The sequence below is a fragment of the Amblyraja radiata genome, chromosome 1 (assembly GCF_010909765.2).
Source record: "Amblyraja radiata isolate CabotCenter1 chromosome 1, sAmbRad1.1.pri, whole genome shotgun sequence".
Taxonomy (NCBI): domain Eukaryota; kingdom Metazoa; phylum Chordata; class Chondrichthyes; order Rajiformes; family Rajidae; genus Amblyraja; species Amblyraja radiata.
The window spans coordinates 29,369,502-29,395,499 of record NC_045956.1 but is presented as its reverse complement, the minus strand read 5'-3'; the positions used below and the strand labels follow the sequence as shown (position 1 = coordinate 29,395,499).

Genomic DNA, 25,998 nt, shown 5'->3' with positions numbered 1-25,998 from the left:
GATCAGCCATGATCACATTGAATGGTAGTGCTGGCTCGAAGAGCCGAAAGGCCTACTCCTGCACCTATTGTCAATGGGACCCAAAACTGCTCATAATATTCCAAATGCCCAATGTCTCATAAAGACTCAGCATTACATTCCTGCTTTTATATTCTTGTTCTGTTGAAATAAATACTAACATTACATTTGCATTCATCACTTCCAATTCAACTTGCAGGTTAATCATTTGGGAATCCTGCACCATCACTCCCATGTCCCTTTGTACCTCCTATTTCCAAATGCTCTCCCCATTTAAAAAGTAGTCTACGCCTTTATTCTTACTACCAAAGTGCATGACCGCACACTTTGCTACACTGTGTTCCATCTTCCACTTCCCTGCCCACACTCCCAACCTGCAAAGTCCCAGCATCCTCTACACTACCAGTCCCTCCACCTATCTTCATATCATCTGCAAATTTGGCCACAAAGCCATCAATTATATCATCCAAATCGCTAATATACAACGTGAAGAGTAGCGGACACATCACCAACCCCTGGATGATGGTCATGGTGGCGCAGCGGGAGAGTTGCTGCCTTATGGCAAATGCAGTGCCGGAGACCCCGGTTCGATCCTGACTGCGGGGGCTGTCTGTACGGAGTATGTACGTTCTCCCCGTGACCTGCGTGGGTTTTCTTCGAGATCTTCGGTTTCCTCCCACACTCCAAAGACGTACAGGTTTGTGGGTTAATTGGCTTGGTAAATGTAAAAAATTGTCCCTAGGGATAGTGTTAATATGCGGGGATCGTTGGTCGTCGCGGAACCGGTGGGCCGAAGGGCCTGGTTCCGCGCTGTATCTCTAAATTAAACTAAACCAAAACTAAACGCCATTAGTCACCGGCGGCCATCCAGAAAAGGCCCCCTTTATTCCAACTCTTTGCCTTCTCCCATCCAGCCAATCTGCTATCCACGTTAGTATCTTCCCTCGGAGACCATGGGTATCTCCTCTCAATCTCTGCGGTTCCAGAGGAAAGTTGTACTATATACCATGCAACAGATGTAGATTAGAGTAATCCTGGAGGAGGCTTAAAAGTTCAGCGTGAACATGACCCTCAATTCCACTCCAAGATTTTTCCGAAGCAACGAAGAAGCTGGAACATGAATGACATGAAGTCTGATAAGGTCACAGATGCGAGTGTGGATCAACTGTGAAAGTACTGTGGCACGGACATTAATCCTTTGACTTCCCGAGGAGCCTGGTTAGATAAGGTGTCGCAGGTGCTGAGCCCTTGTGTGCATCTGCAAACTGGTCCCCTTGGTACCTGCAGTGAAGGCTGGTGACATCCTATAAGAAGGCGGTTGGGCCAAATGACATGTCTTTAATTTTGGGTGGCAGAAAATTGATTGAAGATGCAAGGAAGGCCCATGGACAGTGTGAGCAGCAAGCCGCGTAAGTTGTCAGCATGCAGAAAGGCAGCAGTGCAGCAGTCAATGCAGGATTCTCTGCAAAGTTGCTTCAGAGTCTTTGGTGTTAGTCAGAAGCCGATTCTTCCGATGGGCTCCCATTGGTTCCTTTCCCCAGAGATGCTGAGTTACTCCAGCTTTTTGTGTCTATCTCCCATTGGTTAATTGCACTTGACGTATTTCATAAGTTCAGAGTAGAATTAGGCCATTCGGCCCACCCAACGAGTGTGCTCCACCATTCAATCATGGCTGATCTACCTCTCCCTCTCAGCTCCATTCTCCCCATAACCCCCGACACCCTTACTAATCAAGAACCTATCAATCTCTGCTTTAAAAATATCCATTGACTTGACCTCCACGGCCGTCTGTGGCAATGAATTCCACAGATTCACCACCCTCTGACTAAAGAAATTCTTCCTCATCTCCTTTCTAAAGCTATGCAAGTAAGAAAAAAATGAATTGAAAATCTTGCTGATGTAGAAGGTTGGGCATCACACTATTGTTGACATTATTTGGGTGCATTCGATGCTTGGAAAGTCCATGAGTCAGCATGAAAGTCTTGTCCAAAATGTAAGCATATAATGATACGGACAATTGTAAAAAAACTTCAAAGTACTCTTTTGACCCTGTTTCCTGCATTGTTCTCGACAGACTATGATTCAGATGCCATGAGCAGCTCCTATGAATCGTATGATGAGGATGACGAGGACGGGAAAGGAAAGAAACTGAGACATCAATGGCCATCTGAGGAGGCCTCAATGGACTTGGTGAAAGATGCCAAGATCTGTGCATTTCTTCTGCGCAAGAAACGCTTCGGACAGTGGACAAAACAATTCTGTGTAATCAAAGACAACAAGCTACTGGTACGTTTAAGAAGGAACTGCAGGTGCTGGAAAAATCGAAGGTAGACAAAAATGCTGGAGAAGCTCAGCGGGTGACGTTTCGGGTCGAGACCCTTCTTCAGACTCAGGAGGAGATCTTCTTCAAAGTAGACATACCTTGGGGAGATTTCGCAGTGGAGTAGACTAAATGTTTAAGAAAGAACTGCAGATGCTGGAAAAAGGGTCTCGACCCGAAACGTCGCCTATTCCTTCGCACCATAGATGTTGTTTCACCCGCTGAGTTTCTCCAGCATTAATCTATTGTTATGGTTATTTGGGTTTTATTCTGACTGTGCAATGCCTTTTAATTTTACATTTGACTTCTTGGAACCAAGTGTGAAGAATGACAGCTTGGGTGGTGTCATTCCTTATTTGCACAGCCCACCCCTCATGCACAGCCCCCCCTCCTGCAAAACGCATTCACTGAAGCAGTACATCTCTAAGGAAGCAAAGCGTGGCGGGTGACGGCATTTCCACGCAAATGCCAGAATGTGTGCAGGAAAGAACTGCAGATGTTGGTTTACACCGAAGATAGACACAAAATGCTGGAGTTTAACTCAGCGGGACATGCAGCATCTCTGGAGAGAAGGAATGGGTGATGTTTCGGGTCAAGACTGAAGAAGGGTCTCTCCAGAGATGCTGTCTGTCCCACTGAGTTACTCCAGCATTTTGTGTCTACTAAAGATGTGTGGATTGATAGGTTCAATGGCCACTGCAAATTGGTAGTTGATGGAATGGATGGGAATGTAGAGGGAGATTACAGAGCAAATTAGTGAGGAAATGGGAAATAAAGGCAGGAAATGCTGGAAACACTCAGCAGGTCAGGCTGCATCTATGGGAAGAGAAATATAGTCAACCTTTCAGGGCAAAGACCCTTCATCCGATCGTCCTAAGTATTTCCTGCATTTTATGTTTTTAGTTTCAATTTCCAACATCAGCAGTTCTTTTTGGCTTTCACTTTCTTGGGGAAATGGGATTGCACTGTGAGGGGACATAGTCTTGAGCGACCCAATTCCTCTTTCATAGTTTAGTTCAGAGATACAGCACAGACAGAGGCCCTTTGGCCCATCGAGTCCGCACCGACCATCGATCCCCGCACACTAGATCCATCCTACACACACCAGGGCCAATTTACAATATTTACCAAAGCCAATTAACCTACAAACCTGTATGTGGAGTGTGGGAGGAAACCAGAGCTCCCGGAAAAAACCCACGCGGTCACAGGGAGAATGTACAAACGTACAGACAGCACCCCTAGTCAGGATCGATCCCATGTCTTTGGCGCTGTAAGGCAGCAACTCTACCGCTGTGCCACCGTGCCACCCCCTATATTTTCTAGGCAATAAAAAGACATGGTATCAATCTGATCAAGAATAAAGCTTATCACTGTACGCGTGACAAGAAACTAAACTGAAACTGCAGCACAGCACCACCGTCCCATTCATCCATTTGGACCCGAAACGTCACCCATTCCTTCTCTCCAGAGATGCTGCCTGTCCCGCTGAGTTACTCCAGCATTTTGTGTCTACCCTGGCTGTTCCACTTGATGCATTTACATAGTCTATTCTCTGCAAAGGCTGTTTCAATCTGGATGGGCTGAAACAAAAGGTTCCTCATTGCAGGGCCTCCCAACACTGTCTCCAATGTTCCACTCTCTCCACAATGAGGTGGGACTCACAATGTCTGTTGACAGCATGCTGTAAAGTCATTGAGAAGGTCCATTCCTTCAGGACACTATTACTTCTGATATTCTGCAAGATATTTCCCCTGCTCTCCTGAGATCCAAAGCCTGCCTTATCATCTGGATCAGTAAAAAATTATTCTGTAAAGATATGAAATTTCTTCTCTGCTATATGCTATAAGCAGCACTTACAATACAAGGCACTGCTCAGTTTTGGGAAGTGACTACAATAATCCTGTAAATTGTACACTTGCATTGTTGATCATAAAACACTGAAGCCATTATGCACTTGTTGGTAATTAATTTGGGATTTAATGTTTGATTTTAGTGCTACAAAAGTTCAAAAGATCATCAGCCTCAGATGGAGTTATTGCTGATGTCCCACAATATGTCCTATGTTCCGAAAGACAGCAAAAGGAAAAAACATGAGCTCCGCATCTCCCAGCAAGGAGCCGACGTGTTGGTGCTGGCCGTGCAAAGCAAAGAGCAAGCAGAGGAGTGGCTGAAGGTAGGAAGTTTGACATCTTGTTGACCTGGTGGGATTATTCATATTTGTTGGCTCCCCCAATTTTTCACCATAATTGGCAAAATTAGCAGAGCTTCAGAGTTTGAGGTGGAACAGTTGTATCTTGTACCTTCCGAAGAGTCCACCAGGGACTATACTGGAAGTTGGACAATTTTATACTGGACAATTTTTTTTAGCTTTATCAAGCCAATTAATCAAGCCGATTAACTTACACACTTGTACGTCTTTGGAGTGTGGGAGGAAACCGAAGATCTCGGAGAAAACCCACGCAGCTCACGGGGAGAACGTACAAACTCTGTACAGACAGCACCCACAGCCGGGATCGAACCCGGGACTCCGGCGCTGCATTTTGTTGCAAAGCAGCAACTCTACCGCTGCACCACACTCTTCTAGTTCCCTGCCTCAAAGTTACAGCAGATCTAGAGATCCTGCGGAAATGTTGGTCCATCGGTTATGGTGTATGGGGCTTGTGGGACTGAGGCAAACATTTTAGCAAAGGCAACATTGTGGGATTCTCTTCTGATTTTATTTGCATAACGGGAAAGAAACCTGCATGTTTACCTGTCTGAATATGTTTGTTTCAATGAGTTATAAAATCATACAGAACGCAACCGGGCTCTGCCAACCGTTAAGCACCCATTTACATTAATCGCACAATTCCATTTATTCTTCTCACTTTCCCCTGCATACTCCCCCTATTCTTCCATTCACCTACATACTAGCAGTGGTTTACAGTGGCCAATTTACTTAGCAACCTTCACGACTTCATGCAAAGGAAACAGATAATGTGCAGACAGATAAGAGTTGGTCTTGGCATCGTGATCGACATAGACACTAGGCCAAATAACCTGTTCCTGCATTGTACGGTTCTATGTTCTATGTAACTCTTATGTGAAAAACATAACCCTCATATCCTACAGTATTTAAATTTCCCCTCTCAACTTAAGCTTACTCCCTCTGGTTTTAGACTCCCCTGCACTGCGGAAAAAAACTGTGGCTATCTATCCTATTCTGCCCCTCATAGTCTATAAACCTCCATTAGATCACTTCAGCCTCCTTCTCTCCAGGAAACAGAGCCCTAGTCTATCCAGTCTCCCTGATAATTCAGAGACCCAGGTTCGATCCCGACTGGGGGTGCTGTCTGTACGGAGTTTGCATGTTCTCCCCGTGGCCGCGTGGGTTTTCTCCGAGATCTTCGGATTCCTCCCACACTCCAAAGACGTACAGATTTATAGGTTAGTTGGCTTGGTATAAGTGTAAAACTGTCCCTAGTGTGTGTAGGATAGCGTTATTGTGCGGTGATCGCTGGTCGGTGCGGACTCGATGGGCCGAAGGGCCTGTTTCCGAGCTTTGTCTCTAAAATTGAAAATAAAACGAAAAATATTTTTACATCGAGAGTGTTAATTGCCTGGAAAGCAGAAGTGACAGTGATATTTAAGAGGCATTTAGACAGGCATTTCTGCATGAATATGTCGGAAATGGGGTGATCGGGATCACGTGCAGGCACAGGGGGTTAGTTTAATTTGGCACCTTGTTCAGCACAGACATCATGGACTCATGTCTTGTTCCTGTGATGTACTGGTCTATGCTATATGACAAAACATCGTTTACTTGAGGACCAGATAGTTTGCTTAACAATGGCATCAATTATGTTCTGCACAATTAGATACTCGTCTGGACTTCATGCAACTAATTGAGCCATTTTCAAATCTATGATTGGTTTGTAACTAAAACTGAAAGGCAATTTCCTCCATTGCAGTGGAGAAGATTGGAAACAGATCTGTATAATACAAGACCCAACAGCATTTTAGAGTCGATTGTAGCAATCTATGCTGAAATTCTGAAGTTGATATCCATTTTATGACAATGAATACACACACGTTAACCCACATTACTTCATCAAATCTGGACCAAGAAATTGTGTTATAAATATGTACGATAAGCATTACGCGTGGCACGGTGGCGCAGCGGTAGAGTTGCTGCCTTACGGTGCTTACAGCGCCAGAGACCCGGGTTCGATCCTGCCTACGGGTGCTGTCTGTACGGAGTTTGTACGTTCTCCCCGTGACTGGCGTGGGTTTCCTCCGAGGCCTTCGATTTCCTCCCACACTCCAAAGACGTACAGGTTTGTAGGTAATTGGCTTGGTATAAAAATATATTAATTGTCCCTGTTGTGCGTAGGATAGTGCTAGTGTACGGGGATCGCGGGTCGATGTGGACTCGGTGGGCCGAAGGTATCTCGCGCTGTATCTCAAAACTAAACTAAGCTAAACTGAATCAGGCTGCTACCAAATAATAGGAGAAAAACAGGCAAGATTAATTGCTTAAAATGTGGACTGATGAAAGATCATTGGAGTTGCACAAAATGCTTTCAAAGGATATCCAGAGAAGCAGATCCAAAGTTAACTTTGGATCATTTGCCAGGGAATATTGTGGAGAATGAATGAAGAATAATGTTTGGTTTAAGCAATGTAATGCAGTTCCTTCAACATCCTGAACTTATCAGAAAATGAGCAGCTGCATCACAGACTGTAAAAACTTTAGATTCCAGAGAGGATTGAGAAATCTTTGAAAGGTCTTTCCCTGTCTAGCTTGCAGTTTAGGTCTGATAACAAACCTCACGTGCCCTGCGTGAGAGCTTCCCACAAAACCAACAAGGCAGGCAAGGCCAGGAATAATTTCCTGAAGAGAAATACCCTGGATAACTGTGGTAATAGTGAACCTCAACTGCCAATTTTCAGCCACAATGCTAGTGTTTGTTGTGTCTAGGCCAACCATCAACAATAACAAACGTTGTACATTTAGCTTTTTTAATACAATGTAATACCAACATTTATTGGCTGTCACTTATTGTCCCAATGGCATCTTCCATCCAATTTCCAAGAAAAGTAAGTACAAATCACTAAACTGATTTTTAGATATTTATAGCAAAAGATAAGTTTAGTTTGGAGATACAGAATGGAAACAGGCCCTTCAGCCCGGGTCCGCACCCACAACAGATCCCCGCACATTAACACTATCCTACACACACTAAGGACAATCCACAATTGGATAACATAAGAAAGGTTTTGTACCAAAATTATAATCCAAACCATTGTGACATTTATGAAGTATAATGATGCTTTCTCAATGCAGTAGGCGTGCATTTCAATGATAAACGTTAAAACTGCCAATTACTTTTGCTACAATTAAACTCCAACTTCCTTTTAAGTTAAACTGTGCCAAGAATCACTAGCAGAATTTTGATTTTAAAATGCTAACGTAAAAACAGCTATTCACTGGTATTTTTAAAGAAAATATTGATGGATAAATTCAGGAGAATATCCCTTCCCTGCATTCCTTCCTTCCCTCTTTGAACTGATGAAGTTACAAAAATAATGAAATTATTTTTAGTTGGCCTGTTAACCTCTCAATCTTTGCTGTGTGGGCGTGTGGTTAAATGGTGGAAAGTTGAGTGGGTAGTAGACTATTTCAGAGCTTGCAACAAGGAACTGCTGCTTTTGTGCAATTTTGTTAGAAGAATGACTGTAAAAGAACTGTATTCTCTTTTCAGATGAATTTATGATCACAATGCAATCGCGATATTTCAATTTTTTAAATTTAGTTTCTTTCTTTTTAATACTCGTGCATGATCTTACAGGTGATAAAGGATGTCGTTGTACTTTGCAATGTAACGACTGAAGCAGATGGATCCATGACGATATTTCCCATAAACAAGGCAGAATTGGAGAAGGTAATGACATACTGATTTCCAATTACTAGGTCTGGCTGCAGCATAAACAAAGCCCAATGGGCAGATGTGAAAGTATTTATTAAAGCTGCTATTCACATGAATAAGTTGTAAGTTTTATATTGGCATCATAGATTGAAATCCAATTGATGAGCTGTCTTCATTTGTGTTAATCGATTACCAACAATAAAAGACCTTTATTCCTGAATCAGTTGGGGTCTATACACAGGCATATGTGATAGGAGTGTGGATCGCAGGTGGCACTGAGACTTTATTCTTTGGTACGATCTCCATTTTTCTGGTGTGTGTCCCGAATGATCGTGGAAAAAGTGCTGCATTAAAGCAGCCTTACTTTCAACATCTCTTTTTCCTCTCCTCTCCAACTCAGTGGATATTTTTAAAGCAGAGATAGACAAATTCTTGATTAGAAAGGGTTATGGGGAGAAGGCAGGAAAATGGGATTAGGAAACAGAGATCAGCCATGGTTGAATGGCGGAGTGGAATCGATGGGCCAAATGGCCTAATTCTACTCCTATAATTTATGAAATTATGAAGCCTGTAAATCAGGGGTTCCCAACCTTTTTTGTCCCGTTTACCCCTGGCAACTTTAATAGCACATAACAATGTTATTTCACTTATTTATGAACAACCAACGATGAACAGATACCGGTATACCAGAACCAAACACAGTCAGTCAATGAGAAAAAATATGTACAAATCCAGAATCAACAAATTTACCCCCTGAGTAGACAAAATTTACCCCCTGGGGATAAATTTACCCCAGGTCGGGAACCCTTGCTGTAAATGAAGAATTCAGTTTGATTTACAGACCATTTTTAAAACAAGATTCACACTCCCCATTTTCTTTCTTACAATTTAACCTTCTGTATTAGTGTTTGCTCTGGCCATTGCTTTGGCTCTTGTTTCTGTCTCTGCTGCGGTCTAATAATGTGGCTCTCTCCTCTGTATATATTTTTTCTTTAACTCTGCTTCTTACTTGCTGCCTGCTGAAGTGCTGCATGCTAATAATAGATTTGAGTTGGCCAAACGTTCACATTTCCTTGAGAAGTGTGGGAAAAGAAACACATAGAGTCCAGACAAAAGATGTATTCTGATTGCATGCGGTCTTGGAATGTGTTAGCCTTCTGACTGAGAAAACGGAAAAAGTAAATGAAGCACATTTCAGTCCTCCATTATTGAGCATTATATGCACTTACTCACATACACCTTCACTCCTACACTTTCACTCATACACTCTCACTCACTCTTTCACACTTACTATTTCACACATACTCTTACACACAAACACACACTCTCTTAGTTAGTACAACATATATTAGGAATTGATGAATTGATGAACACTCAGCCTTTCCTAAACAATGCAAGGAAACCTGCTTCTGCGTAGAGTTTTAATGATCATGGAAGACCATAGAAGATGACTAGGTACTAAATCATTTAAGAGATTTAGCAATGTTTAAGAACCGGTTTAGAGCCAGGCTGCTAAATAGATTCTGCACAGTAATCTTCACAACTGAATCAATCATTAGAGTGTGGTTGGTCCTTGGCAGTGAGACTGCTGCAGTTGGCTCTTTGGAAGAATTGCTGAAATGGACTTGGCTGAGCCCCATGGTGACCGAGCACATAATGTTGGCGGAGGTGGCCTTCAGCAGCCTGAAGGAAGCTCTGTCCCCAGGGGCTACGACATAGGCCTCAACAACAGCCGCATCACCCGAATCTTGTGATGGGTGAGGAAGGGCTCGGTGGTGCATTTACGACCCAGAATGGCGCTGATCATGTCCGCCCACAATAACCAGAATCCATTATTAAGGGCTCCATTAATACGCGGGCTTATGGTATAGAAGATGGCATCTTATGTTACAGTTAGTTTAGTATTTTTTTAGATTAGAGATACAGCGCGGAAACAGGCCCTTCAGCCAACCGAGTCCGCACCGACTAGCAGTCCCCACACATTAACACTATCCTACACACACTAGGGACAACTTACACCTATACCAAGCCAATTAACCTACAAAACTGTACGTCTTTGGAGAGTGGGAGGAAACCGCATATCTCGGAGAAAACCCACGCAGGTCACGGGGAGAATGTACAAACTCCGTACAGACAGCACCCTTAGTCGGGGTTGACCCAGGTCTCCGGCACAGCAAGTGTTGTAAGGCAGCAACTCTACCGCTGCGCCACCGTGACTGCACCTTATAGGAAGGATGTTATTAAGCTGGAAAGTGTGCAGAGAAGATTTAGAAGGATGTTGCAAGGATTCGGTGACCTGAGCTAAAGGGGGAGGTTGGGCCGGCTAGTACTGGTCCTTGGAGCACTGGAAACCGAGGGATGATCTTTTAGATGTGTACAACATCATGTGGAGAATAAATAAGATGAATGCATAGTTTCTTGTACCTGGAGTTGGGGAATCCAAAACCAGAGGACATAGGTTTAAGGTGAGAGTGTCAAAAGTTCATGTCACAAGTGATAGGTGTAGAACTGGGCCATTCGGCCTATCAAGTCTACTCCTTCATTCAGTCATGCCAGATCTATCTCTCCCTCCTAATCCCATTCTCCTGCCTTCTCCCCATAACCCCTGACACCCGTACTAATCAAGAATCTATCTGTCTTTGCCTTAAAAATATCCATTGACTTGGCCTCCACAGCCTTCTGTGGCAAAGAATTCCACAGATTCACACCCTCTGACTAAAAGCATTTCTCCTCAACTTCTTCCTAAAATAACGTCCTTTAATTCTGAGGCTATGATCTCCAGTCTTAGACTCTCCCACTAGTGGAAACATCCTCTCCATATCCACTATATCCAAGCCTTTCACTGTTCTGTACGTTTCAATGAGGTCCCCCGCTCATTCTTCTGTCTTGGGTCTCATATTTCACCATAGGTCATTTATGAAATTAATCGTCATCTTCAATATGCCTACACAACCTTTGAACAATTAAAGAAATGCACATTTACTAGAAATCTGGTTCAAAAACCACAAAACAGACACTGGAAATCTGGTGTGATTTCCATCCATTCACTATGAATATAGTCTTGAATATACTCCAAGAAAAATGCTAGAAAAACATCAAGAACTGTCTCTGGCATTAACTGATCAGCCCAAAGCATCTGATTTCTTCAATGGTAGACATAAATGCTGGAGAAACTCAGCGGGTGAGGCAGCATCTATGGAGCGAAGGAAATAGGCGACGTTTCGGGTTGAGACCCTTCTTCAGACTGAAAGAAAAGAAGAGGCAGAGTCAGTGGGCTGTGGGAGAGCTGGGAAGGGGAGGGGACAGAAGGGGAGGGGACTACCTGAAATTGGGGAAGTCAATGTTCATACCGCTGGGGTGTAAACTACCCAAGCAAAATATGAGGTGCTGCTCCTCCAATTTACAGTGGGCCTTACTCTGGCCATGGAGAAGGCCCAGGACAGAAAGGTTGGATTCGGAATGGGAGGGGGAGTTGAAGTGCTGAGCCACCGGGAGATCAGGTTGGTTATTTCGAACCGAGCGGAGGTGTTGGGCGAAGCGATTGCCAAGCCTACGCTTGGTCTCACCGATGTAGAGCAGCTGACACCTAGAGCAGCGGATGCATTAGATGAGGTTGGAGGAGGTGCAGGTAAACCTCTGCCACACCTGGAAAGACTGCTTGGGTCCTTGAATGGAGTCAAGGGGGGAGGTAAAGCGACAAGTGTAGCATTTCCTGCGGTTGCAAGGAAAGTGCCTGGAGAGGGGGTGATTTGGGTGGGAAGGGACGAGTTGACCAGGGAGTTTCGGAGGGAGCGGTCTCTGTGGAAAACCGATAGGGGAAGAGATGGGAAGATGTGGCCAGTGGTGGGATCTCATTGGAGGTGGCGAAAATATCGGTGGATTATTTGTTGTATGTGATGGCTGGTAGGGTGGAAGGTGAGGACAAGGGGGACTCTGCCCTTGTTAAGAGTGGGGGGATGGGGAGTGAGAGCAGAGTTATGGGGTATAGAAGAGAACCAGGTGAGAGCCTCATCTATAATAGAAGATGGGAACCCTTGTTCCATGAAGAATGAGGACATCTCTGATGCCCTGGTTTGGAACACCTCATACTGGTTGCAGATACAGTATAGACGAAGGAATTGGGAGTAGGGGATGGAGTCCTTACAGGAATCAGGGTGGGAAGAAGTGTAGTCCAGATAGCCATGGGAGTCAGTGGGTTTACAGTAGATGTCGGTCAGTAGTCTATCACCTGCGATGGAGATAGTGAGGTCTAGAAATGGTAGGGAGATGTCGGAAATGGTCCAGGTGTATTTGAGTGCCGGATGGAAGTTAGTGGTAAGCAGCACCTCATATTTCGCTTGGGCAGTTTACATCCCAGCGGTATGAACATTGACCTCCAATTTCAGGTTGTCCCTGCTTTCTCCTTCTTTCCCCTCCCCTTCCCAGCTCTCCAACAGCCCACTGTCTCCGCCTCTTCCTTTCTTCTTCCCGCCACCCCCCCCCCCTCCCCCACCCCCACATCAGTCTGAAGAAGGGTCTCGACCTGAAATGTCGCCTATTTCCTTCGCTCCATAGATGCTGCCTCACATGCTGAGTTTCTCCAGCATTTTTGTCTACCTTCGATTCTCCAGCATCTGCAGTTCCTTCTTAAACAATTATTTATTCAATGGTGAGGTTCTGCGGATTAGTCTTCATTAGCTCGATTGCCTACTGAAGTCTGCCGTCATGCTGAGACCCCCACAAACTAGCATACGTCCACCAGTGTCTTGAGTGCATGATGGAGTCAGAGATGGAGTCATGGAGTCATCACGGGAACAGGCTCCTTTGCCCAACTTGTTCACGACAACACAAAATGTCCCATCCACGGATGTCCCACATTCCCATGATTAGCCCATATCCCTCCAAACCTTTCATATCCGTATACCTGTCCAAATGTTTTTTAAAAGTTGTTATCGTATCGGCTTCAACTACTTCCTTTGGCAGTGTGTACCATATACCCACCATCCTCTGTGTGAAAAGGTTGACCCTCGTATTCCTGTTAAATTAGCTTGAAAAACTAGCTTAAAATTAGCTTAAAAAACCTTTACAGTTTGCATATCAGCCTAACATCAGTGTCGATGATGCCCTCATTTACATGCTGCAGAGGGTGTACACACATTTGGACACTACTGATGCATCTGTAAGGATTACATTTTTTGACTTCTCAAGCGCCTTCAACACAATTCAGCCCCGACTGCTAGGGGAGAAGATGGAGAAGATGAAAGTGGATCCATCACTGGTACTGTGGTGTTTGGATTACCTTTCCCTCAGACCACAGTATGTGCGCCTACAGAACAGTGTCTCGGACACCATCTTGAGCAGCACAGGGGCTCCACAAGGAACTGTGCTGGCTCCGTTCCTGTTTACCATCTACACAGCGGATCTCCAATATAACACCAACAGCTGCTTTTTGCAGAAGTTTTCGGATGACACAGCTGTTGTCGGCCTCATTAAAGGGGGCAATGAGGAGGAGTATAGAGACATAATAAGTAACTTTGTGGAGTGGAGTGCACACAATAACCTCCATCTTAACACCAAAAAAAACAAGGAGATAGTTGTGGACTTCAGGAGGGGGAGGAGGAGGACTCAAGCAACACCAATCACCATTAAGGGCACTGAGGTGGAGGTGGTCGCTAACCACAGGTACCTTGGGGTGCAGCTTGACAGTGAGCTGGACTGGAAGTGTCATATGGAGGCGGTGTACAGGAAGGGACAAAGCCGACTGTATTTTTTAAGGAGGCTGAGGTCATTTAACATCTGCCAACCCCTACTGTGCAGTGTCTACCATTCAGTGGTGGCCAGTGCTCTGTTTTTTGCTGTGGCCTGTTGGGGAGATGGTGCCCGCATAGCGGACAAAAACAGACTGGACAAGCTGATCAGGAAGGCCGGCTCAGTGGTCGGGGCTGAGCAACGAACGGTCCAGCAGGTGGCAGAGGCCAGAACTCTGAACAAACTGGGTTCAATAATGACCAACCCCACTCACCCACTCCATGCCCTGAAGGTGATCAAGAGCAGCATCTTCAGTCAGAGACTGATTGCACCAATGTGCAAAACTGAGAGACATAGGAAGTCCTGTTTACCAGCTGCTATTAGGTTATATAATGCGCATAAATAACTGCACTTTTTTAAATTAATTGTATTTTAACTTGTATTTTAACTTGTATTTTAACTTGTTAAGTATGGAAGCTATTTGAGGAAATGTGTGGTGTTATGTCTGTCTTGAAGCTGTCGTGGCACTGTAATTTCCTGTAAAGGATTATTAAAGGTATAATCAATCAATCAATCAATCAAATCTTTCCCAGGAATGCGCAGGTTAACCTATGACGAGCGTTTGACAGCACTGGGCCTGTACTCGCTGGAGTTTAGAAAAATGAGGGGGGACCTCATTGAAACTTATAGCGTAGCACAAGGCTGGTGATAGATCAACCATGAATGAATGGCGGAGTAGACTTGATGGGCCGACTGGCCTAATTCTGCTCCTATCACTTATGATCTTATGATCTTGCGATATGAATAAGATCTTGTTACGGGGTGTTTTTTGTTGTAGTGCAGTACTGTGCAGTGGGGCAGTTTGGTCGAGATCCTTGGTGTTGTTTACTCCTGGAACAAAATTGTAAATGGCTTTGGGCTTGGCTGTCAGGCATGACTGCAGACTGCGGTGTGACTACTAAAATTCAGGCGACCATGGTTCTTGAACAAATCACTGCAGGTCGAGCAGTTTTGTGTTAGCTCTGAAATTAGCACCACTCCCGTGGCAATGACAGGCCCGCCTTTACTCTAATTGACTCTAGTGTCAACCCTTTGGTTAAGACCATGTCTCCAATGACTCTGTGAATTAAATGTAGGTTGAGATGGATTTGTGTGGGAAGGAACTGCAAATGCTGGTCAAGAGTGTATTATTGTCATATGTCCTGGATGGGACAATGAAATTCTTACTTGCTCTGCAGCACAACAGAATACGTGAATATGTAAACATGTAAACATAATACATAACGGGGGAAGAGAAAAAAAAGTTCAATAAATAACAAATATAGTGCAATAATAATATAGTCTTCTGTAGTTCAGACTTTAGAGCTTATTTGTTGTAGTGTTTAATAGCCTGATGGCTGTAGGGAAGAAGCTGTTCCTGAACCTGGATGTTACAGTTTTCAGGCTCCTGTACCTTCTTTCTGATGGCAATGGTTTACACCAAAGATAGACACAAAGTGCTGGAGTAACTCAGCGGGACAGGCAGCATCTCTAGAGAGAAGGAATGCATGACGTTTCGGGTCGAGACCCTTCTTCAGACCAGTCAGGGGTAAAGGGAAACGGGAGATATAGATGATGATGTAGAGAGATGTCGCATCGAGTCCCTTTTTCAGACTGAGAGTCAGGGGAGAGGGAGATACAGAGATATGGAAGGGCAAGATGTGAAAACGAGACATCAAAAGAGATGAAGTTCAAGGAAAATGTAGAATAGATCATTGTTAGCTTGGAGAAGGTGACACCAAAGCAAACAGAGATAAAATGTAATCAGGGGAACAGTCAGACTGGTTGGAGAACTGAGAATGGGGAGGGATGGAGAGAGAGGGAAGGCAAGGGCAATCACATTTGATCAATATTCACTGCGATCCCTTTTAATTGGTAGTCAAACGCTTCAGTGAGGTGGAAAATGGCCATGCACAGCATTGCTGCTGCTTCTATGTGCATTTCATTTGGGCTTGTCATGTGGTATATCTACATTTACTATGTGACATCCACCCAGATGGATGGACGCCGCACTCTGACTTGGACATTTCTTCACACCGGAATGAGGTGATTGAGCAGAACCCATTGATGAAGATTGTTGACTGACAAGAAGTCAAATACTTTTTTCCACTTAAAAAAAAATTACAAGGGCAGTGGTGTGTGCACTGCGGTTTTAATATTACTTGATGAAGAGTTCACAATCTCATCGTCCATATCTGGAACTAAAAGCATATATTAGGAGACCTCAATAGACTCATAGAGTGATACAGTGTGGAAACAGGCCCTTTGGCTCAATTTGCCCACACCGGCCAACATATCCCAGCTACACCAGTCCCACCTGCCTGCATTTGGTCCATATCCCTCCCAACTTGTCCTATCCATGTATTTGTATAACTGTTTCTTAAATGTTGGGATAGTCCCTGCCTCAACTACCTCCTCTGGCATCTTGTTTCCCTTTGTGCAAAAAAGTTACCCCTCAGATTCCTATTAAATCTTCCTCCCTTAACCTTAAACCTATGTCCTCTGGTCCTTGATTCACCTACTCTGGGCAAGAGACTGTGCATCTACCCCAATCTATTCCTCTCATGATTTTATACACCGCTATAAGATCATCCCTCATCCTCCTGCGCTCCAAGGTATAGAGTCCCAGCCTACGCAACCTCTCCCTATAGCTCAGACCCTCTAGTCCTGGCAACATCCTCATAAAATGTGCTGTAATTATGACCACCTTCAAAAAAGACAAATCCAATCATGCCATTCGTCTGCCACGGAGAATAATGTCGTCGAAATCTACTTGTAGATTGTGCAGCAATTGGAAAAAACATAATGTAACTGGCTGTATTGCTATTTATCAATCTAGATATCCTTGTTTCCTGGACATTTATAAGCTTAGCTAATTCTGGAGAGTAAAGTGAGTGGGCGGCCCGGTGGCCCAGCAGTAGAGTTGCTGCCTTACAGTGCTTACAGCAGCTGAGACCCAGGTTCGATCCTGACTACGGATGCTGTCTGTAGGGAGTTAGTATGTTCTCTCCGTGACCACCTGGGTTTTCTCCGAGATCTTCGGTTTCCTCCCACACTCCAAGGACGTGCAGGTTTGTAGGTTAATTGGCTTGGATTTGTATACTTGGTATAAGCGTAAATTGGCCCTAGTGTGTGTGTGTCGGTGCGGACTCAACGGGCCGAAGGGCCCGTTTCTGCCCTGTATCTCTTTCCTAAACTAAACTAAATTGTCCACTTGTGAAATATTCAGACATATATCTAAATGGAAGAAAAACAAGTCAGGTCATAACTCAAGTAAACAGTTTCCTGAGACGTGGTGAAAATGAAGGCCGATGAGAAGGGAGATAGATTAGTGAGAGGGAATGTCACTTCTAGTTAAGGTTAGAATGCTATAAATTAGCTGGGATTAGGATTTATGTTCTCTTGGAGTTTTGCCTGAGGGAGTCAGGAACTTTCTCAAGTTTTCTAAACAGACTTAAGGATTTATATCCTTATATTTTTCGTTTCTCCCAAGAGATTACACGATTGCAGGGGTGGGCCAACAGTGTGTGTGTGTGTGTGTGTGTGGCTGCTTCGTGTGTGGATCTGGGAGGTCTGAAGGATGTGAAGCCTTTTCCTTGCCTATCGTTCTGGATGTGTAATCTCCCAGGACAGAAAGGTCAATGTGGGAATGGGAGGGGGAGTTAAAGTGTTTGGCAACCGGGAGATCACGTAGGTAGAGGCAGACTGAGCGGAGGTATTCAGTGAAACGATCGCCGAGCCTGAGCTTGGTCTTGCAGGAGTCCACATCTGGAACAGCGGATACAGTAGATGAGGTTGGAGGAGATGCAAGTGAACCTCTGCCTCACCTGAAAGTCCTTGGGCAGAGTTATAGGGACAGGTATTGCATCTTCTGCAGTTACGGCATGTTACTTACTTACATACTTTTTATTACAGACTCAAGGTCCAGATAAAAGACAAGACATTACATGGAATAAATTGCATACAAAGGCACAGTAAATTACATAAAAAAGCACAATTCATGGTTTAAGATCACAAATAAAAAAAATCAGTGACAACAATACCAATGTCTCCACAGCTGGGATTGGTAGCGTGTAGTGCGAAACCTTATGTTTGATAAGGCCAAGTTTGATTTCATTTTCAGAGTCATTAATCTGGCAAATAAATTTATACATAAGATTTCTTAAGACAGTTTGTAAAGTATTGACTCCTGCAGCCACAAACATTTCACTTGTACTACACCATCTAGGTCTCTTAAGTAATATTCTCATGGCATCATTATAACCTACTTTAAGTCTCTGTAAGCTTGGCTTTCTGTAGTTTAACCACAGGTGTGCAGTATAGAGTGGTGTACAATATGCTCTGAACAGAGACAGCTTCACTCCATCTGTACACGCACTAAACGTGCGTATGAGAAGTTTGCTTGTGCATATTTTAACTATTTGTAAAACTGTAGTATCCTATAATGGTCACCAAAAATGTTACATTCTTGCTGTACCTTATGCAAATTATGCTCTTACTGCTGCCATGGAAGTATAGGAAGTCAAGAGTCAAGGTGTTTAGGACTTGAATACCAGTGAGTTAATAAACTACTGTTCCTTTACTTCAGTTCCATTTTAACCCTTAGGAGGGCAATTGAAGGTCACATCAGGTTGAATCTAGCCATGTTAGCTTCTGGTCTTCCCTTGGGCATGTCCTCTAATCTTATGACAATCATACCTAACCAGTCCAAGTCAACGGTGTGGAAATATCAGTGAGGGTAGAAACAGAGAAACATAGAAGAATAGATGCAGGCCTGTTTCCGTGCTGTATCTCTAAACTAAGATCTAAACTAAACTAAAATACAAAGTGATCAATTATGGAAACACTGTGATTGAATGTTGTTGGTTAAATGTCTTTTATTTTAAAACTTAATTCAAGAACCATTGGGTATTGCCAGAAATACCAACGCATAGAAATCTTTCTGTTTTTTGTCATTGCTGTAACACAGAGCAACAGGAGGAGGTCGTCCCTCCACCTTGTACTTGGGGGAAATCTGTGGAGAGCCTGCTGAGTCAGCTTCAATAAATGATTGATGATATCTAATTTCTTCTTCCAGAAGTTATCTTCAGAGAAGCCAAACTCAGATGGTGAAGGACACTTGGAAAATGGAACTCATTTTGGAACGACAGATAATAAAGACCAAGGTGAGTACCTTCTGTCATGCAAGGATTCTCTGCTGACAATATAGTATTTTAATTATATTGTAATTATTTTAATTGCCTTGTAAGTGAAATAATGATACTGCCCGGGTCATTGCTGAAAGCGATGAATATGATTCAGTGAACAATTTCTGCTTTCTATCAACCAAGAAGACATTTTCTAATAGTTAATAATAACAAGGAACTGCCGATTCTGGTTCACACCACAGATAGACAAAAAAAGCTTGAGTAACTCAGCGGGTCTGGCAGCATGTCTGGAGAAAATAGACAGGCAACGTTTAGGGTTGGGACAGTTTAGTTTGGTTTAGAGATGCAGCACAGAAACAGGCCCTTTGGCCCACGTGTCCGCGCCGACCAGCGATCCCCGCACATTAACACTATCCTACACCCACTAGGGTCAATTTTTACATTCACCAAGCCAATTAACCGACAAACCTGTACGTTTTTGGAGTGTGGGAGGAAACCGAAGATCTCGGAGAAAACCCACGCAGATCACGGGGAGAACGTACAAAACTCCTTTCGGACAGCACCCGTAGTCAGGATCGAACCCGGGGTCTCCAGCGCTGCATTCGCTGGAAGACAACAACTCTACCGCTGCGCCACCGTGACCGCCCTGATTCTTCAACCTGATTACAGGGAGGGGTGGGGGGAGTGAGAAGAGAGAAGAGGAGTCCAGACAAATCGACAGGCCGCAAAAGATGACCTCAGGCGAGTGGGTTCACTGATAGGCAGATTGTTGGACAAAGGCTAGAGGTAAAAGAAGGTGTCAGCCCAAATGGGATGCATGCAGTTGAGAACTGTGAAGCTAGATGAAGGAGTCATGGTGGAGGGGGGAGGGGGGAGGGAGGCCCCTTCAACAGCCTCCTCCTCACCCCCTCCCCCGTTGATTCCCTCCCCCCCACTCCCTTCTCCTGAACCCTGGCTGACCTGGCACCGGTTTCTACCCCCCTTGCTCCAAAAGTCTTTCATCTAGCTTCACATTTCCCAGCCATGTATTCCATTTGGCCACACACATACTCCAATCCCCAGCCTTTGTCCAACAATCTGCCTATCAGGGAACCCCCTCAAGACAGGTCACCTCTTGCCAGCTGTGAATCTTCTCTCTTCCAGCTGTTTTTGCCCCCCCTGCAAATGTCACCTATCCATGTTCTCCAGAGATTCTGCCTGACCCCTTGTGTTACTCCAGTATTTTGTGTCCATCTTTTCTAATATTGTGTCGTGTGATTTTTGTTTTCACTTGGCAGTATTATGAAAATATTAATGTATCCCTTCGTTTTCTGGGTGATTTGGCAGACGCGATTTAGTTTAGTTTAGTTTAGAGATACAGCGCAGAAACAGGCCCTTCGGCCCACCGGGTCTGCGCCGACCAGCGATCCCCGCGCATTAACACTATCCTACACCCACTGGGGACAGATCCGGGCTCAATCCTGACCATGGGTGCTGTCTGTACGGAGTTTGTACGCTCTGCCCTTGATCTACGTGGGTTTTATCCGAGATCTTTGATTTCCTCCCACACTCCAAGGACGTACCGGTATGTAGGTTAATTGGCTTGGTAAATGTTTAAAAAAAATTGTCCCCAGTGGATGTAGGATAATGTTAATGTGCGGGGATCACTGGTCGGCGCGGACCCGGTGGGCCGAAGGGCCTGTTTCCTCACTGCATCTCTAAAACTAAAAACTAAACAAGCTGCCAGAGGAGGTAGTTGAGGCTGAGACTATCCCAATGTTTAAGAAACAGTTAGACAGGTACATGGATAGGACAAGTTTGGTGGGATATGAACTAAGCGGCGGCAGGTGGGATTGGTGTAGCTGGCTGGCGTGGGCAAGTTGGGCCGACGAACCTGTTACCACACTGTATGACTCTATTACGTTTAAGCAGTACCCGGAAGATCACATTGTAAGAAATTGTTACCTGTAACATTAAAAGCTGAGAACTGATGGTTAGACTAGACCTATCGTGGATGGTGCACACACACCTGGCCAAATGTTGACATCCTGTAGCATAAATGTCTATGATCTCATGATTGTTTAACGGGAACACAACACATAATTTTTATTGACACATTTGTGAGCTGTGGGCAGAGGTTACAGATTCAATAATTAATGACTAGAATTTTACAGAACAGGAGGAGACCATTTGGCCCATCATGCCTTTGCTTATTTAGAAAGAACTTGTCAGATGGATGATTCCCACAATCTTCACCATAAGCAGCCACCATGAAGTGGATGTTCACCCAACATTATCGTAAAGATGTGCAAGTTAATTAGGCAGAGTAAGCCCATGTCATTTAGCTCTCTTAATGGGCATAGTTGCTGTCAGCCGTGCAGAAGTTAATTGGAAATTGTAATTATGGCGTCTTCGCCTGAGGCTGGTCTTGTGTGTTCTACTGGCCGAATGACCCAGCACCTAAAGACTGAGCTTGACTTTCTCTAAAACATGGGCGGCACGATGGAGCAGCGTTAGACTTGCTGCCTTACAGCGCTTCCAGCGCCGGAGACCCGGGTTCGATCCCGACTACAGGTTTTCTCCGAGATGTTTGTTTTCCTTCCACACTCCAAAGACGTACAGTTTTGTAGGTTAATTGGCATGGCAAATGAGAAAATTGTGTGTGTCAGAGAGTGTTAATGTGCGGGGAACGCTGGTCGGCGTGGACCCGGTGGGCCGAAGGGCCTGCTTCTGCGCTGTATCTAAACTAAAACTAAACAATCATGTTCACACCCTCTCACTGCATATCACAGATCGTGGATCTGCACTGAGACATGACCTCATGCTTTTTCCTCAGGCTTCATTCTTGTTTTCAGGATGAAGGGTGTGCCTGCCAGAGCAACATCTTGTCTTACTATTAATTTCTGTTGCTTTACTGCAACTATTCCTGCTTGCTAATCATATTGCTATAATCAATCTAAGATGACTTCAACCTGTTTGTTGAATCTCAGCTGTGGAATTTCTGGGCAATGAGTACTGGTGAAAATTAGTTTCTTAAGGGGCAGATCATTCACTTCCTGCTGCTTGAGCACTAAGCTGTGACAACTGTTCTTCAGTCCAAATATTTCTATTAAATCAAGGAGGAGTCTGTTCCTTGTTGAACTAGACATTGATGTACCCGCTCGGATAAGGAACCTATATTACTCCCTGGTTTAACATCCATTAAAATCTTGTTTCTGGTTCCCTTGTTTGTGATTTCATTTGGTGTGAGTCTCATAATGCAAAAATATACCGTCAATAGATCCATACTAAAAAGATAATTATAGACAAGGGTGTCACGGTGGCACAGCAGTAGGGTTTGTGCCTTATAGCACTTGCAGCACTTTGGGTTCGATCCTGACGACGGGATCTGTCCGTACGGTGTTTGTACGTTCTCCCCGTGACCGCGTGGGTTTGCTCCGAGATATTTGATTTCCTCCCACATTCCAAAGACGTACAGGTTTGTAGGTTAATTGGCTTGGTATAAGTGTAAATTGCCCCTAGTGTGTGTAGGATAGTGCTAGTGTGCGGGGATCGCTGGCCGGTGCGGACCCGGTGGGCCGAAGGGCCTGTTTCTGCGCTGTATCTCTAAACTAATGTAAACTGAAGATTTAAATTACATATTAAAGAAAATTATTGGACAATGTGGGCTTTATTATGCTCATTCCACTGCATCATTTAAGAAATCTTTAATATTTGAGCTGATATTTTTGCAATAATAGATACCTGTAATTAAATTAATTATTAAACAGTGGCAGAAGCAGTTGTTTTCACTTGTGATGGAATGGAATATGCGGGAAAGCTTGAAAAATGTGAAATAAATGGGCATTTGTATGAAGGAACTGCAGATGCTGGTTTAAACACAAAGATAGACTCAAAATACTGGAGTAACTCAGCGGGACAATCAGCATCTCTGGCGAGAAGGAATGGGTGATGTTTTGGGTCGAGACCCTTCTTCAGACTGATGTCGGGGGGAGGGAGATAGATAGATAAGGAAGTGTGAAGGTGTGAAGACAGGGCAAAGGAAATGAAGGTTAAGGAAAATGTAGAATAGATCATTGTTAGCTGGGAGAAGGTAACAACAAAGCAAACAGAGATAAAATGTAGTCGGAGACGGTCAGTCTGGTCGGAGAACTGGGAATGGGGAGGGATGGAGAGAGAGGGAAAGCAAGGGTTACCTGAAGTTAGAGAAGTCAATATTCATACCGTTGGGGTGTAAGCTGCCCAAGCGAAATATGAGTTGCTGTTCCTCCAATTTGCGCTGAGCCTCGCTTTGACAGTGGAGGAGGCCCAGGACAGAAAGGTCAATGTGGGAATGAGAGGGGGAATTAAAGTGTCCAGCAACCAGGAGATCAGGTAGGTTCAGGCGGACAGAGAGGATGTGTTTAGCGAAACTATCGCCGAGCCTGCGCTGGGACTTGCCAGATCCCAGTCCCTCTTTCCAGAATCTACACCTGCACTTAGCCCTTCTGGATGTGGAAGGCCAAGCTTGTTGGACAGAACACTCCAGGAACCATTGACATAGATTGATTGGAAGCAATGTTTGAGGTGCTGAAACAAGGAGGCTCTCTCCACAAAACGTCCTTGAAAATGTTGGCAACTGTCAAAGCCCTGCCAGCTGTAAAGACCGTGGATAATATTTAAAAAAATAATATTTCTGATATTTGGAGATAAATCACATAACTACAATCATAAAACAAATGTAAATTGCATTTAAAAAAAAAGTTGCCCAAGTATTCACATACAAGGAATTTGCCTTGGTGCTCTGCCCACAAGTGACAACATGACATACAGTGACAGTTAAGAATGATACATAAAACATTAAACATTAATAATAAAACATTATTCGTTAAACATAAAATACCAGTGCAAAAGGAGGCTACTGATTTTTGGTTATTGAGTAGAGCTTCTACTCTTGGAAAAAAAGCTGTTTTTATGTCTGGCTGTGGCAGCTATGACTGTCGCCTTCCAGGTGGAAGTGATTCAAAGAGTTAGACTTGGAGAACGATACAAGAAGCAGCATAATATTCGGATATCTGAACATGTGTGCACCTAGTTGCAGAGTGAACTGATAGATTTGGCTGAAGATAGACACAAAATGCCAGAGTAACTCAGCGGGACAGGCAGTATCACTGGAGAGAAGGAATGGGTGAGGTTTTGGGTCGAGAGTCTTTTTCAGGCAGATAGATTTGGCTAGTCACTGATTCATATTGTAACCTATGGTGATCCAGGCCATGAAGGAAATTTAACGGAATCCTCGGGATTGTTAGCCATTGGAATAGTCTACTTGAATCAAGCCTATTGAGGTGCAAGATTTATCAGCAAATTAATGTCAAACATGGTGTGAGGAAATTAATGTCAGACTTGTGCAAAGTGTTCACCTGGGCTCACTATCATTGCAGTGTATTTGGATGCTTGGAACTGACTCAAAAGAACTCTCAGATACAGGAGTAAACTAACAGGCTTCTTTATTCCAGGACGCCACCTTGAGTCTCCTCTAGCGCATGCGTCCCCTCACACAAGACATAACATATGCTAATTACATTATATACATTACACTGCTCCCCCTTTAGCTTGGAGGCGAATAACACCATTTCTAGTACATTAAATATAATTGATTAACACACAGTTGCAAAATTATATTATTACAGTCATCTTACATTACATCCTCATAACTGTAAACTGTATCTAAACTTAGCACTTATAATCGTTCATTCCACTCATCTTTCTAATCACTCTAGCTCTACCTGTATCTCTGCCTCTTCCCTTTTTAAATATCCTAATCTAATTTGCAGATTTCTTCCTGTTCTTGAAATTCTGCTAAAGTTAACATTTCCTCTGTTTCTGTTCCTTATTTGTAGGTGGGATCTGACACATGACTGCAGGTTTTCGTTTTTCAGTCGCTCTCTGTCGCTCAATTTCTTGGCGCTACGTATTTATCTGCTCTTGTTGTATAATGACATTCTGCAATGCATAAACATTTGTCCATTGCTCAGTGAAGGAAGCTCCATGCTGGACTGTACTGAAGTGTCCTAATCGCAATCGGTCCTGCATACTTTTGTCTCGACCGACAAGCCTCTCTTCTTTAGACTTTTCTGTTAACAGCTTTTTGCTCATCGTCACACATTTATTTAACCGTTCTTTGCAACGTTTAAGCCTTTTCTGCTGTTCGTCTATTTATCTTCTTAAATCACCTTTCTGGTTATTCATCAAGAAGTAGGATCTATACTGTCCTTGCAATACAGCAGTGGCTTTGATTTGCGCTCTGTATATTTCTCTTACTACATAAGCACGGTAGTGATACTGCACTACAACTGCTGTATAAATCGGTTTGAGGAAGTATTTCCTATATCGTTTAAGTCTTTTGTATTGTTTCAGCCTTTTCTGTTGTGCATCTATTTGTCTCCTTAGGTCTTTCCTATACCAACTCATACGGAGTACTGACTGCACTTTTACAGTAGCTCTCTTTTGCTTAACCACCATACTCTTGTAGGCAGTTTGAATGGTAATAGTTGCATCCCTCATTGACTGATATTGCACAAACTGGGAATGCCCTATTTTACATGCTTTGTACCATCTCTGGATCGAAATGACTGCTTGTCGCATAGCTCTGTACCGTACCCTTAATCGGTAACCATGGTATGCAGCTTGCAAAGTGACTACAGCCGCCTTTTGCATCAAGAAATGCTTTCTTGTAATGCACATTCTTATGAATGACTTAATACAGCGTGCTGCCTTGGTTTTCTCTACCAATACTCTGTCTTTGATCCCGCGGTGTTCACCTGGGCTCACTATCATCAATAGCTCACTTTAAGTGCAATATGAATCTGCTTAGGCCTGT

At 43.9% G+C, this 25,998-nt stretch overlaps 1 protein-coding gene across 5 annotated transcripts in view; it reads left to right on the top strand.

The window, feature by feature from the left end:
• afap1 (actin filament associated protein 1) overlaps positions 1 to 25,998 on the top strand; it is a 257,061-nt gene that overhangs the window by 184,720 nt on the left and 46,343 nt on the right. For 4 of the 5 annotated variants that reach the window (XM_033019251.1, XM_033019286.1, XM_033019269.1 and 1 more), the window contains 4 exons: positions 2,093 to 2,304; positions 4,332 to 4,511; positions 8,170 to 8,262; positions 19,091 to 19,178. In XM_033019251.1, the coding sequence (XP_032875142.1) occupies positions 2,093 to 2,304; positions 4,332 to 4,511; positions 8,170 to 8,262; positions 19,091 to 19,178 (573 nt within the window). The remainder of the gene's footprint in view (positions 1 to 2,092; positions 2,305 to 4,331; positions 4,512 to 8,169; positions 8,263 to 19,090; positions 19,179 to 25,998) is intronic. The other variant, XM_033019261.1, reaches the window with a different exon arrangement.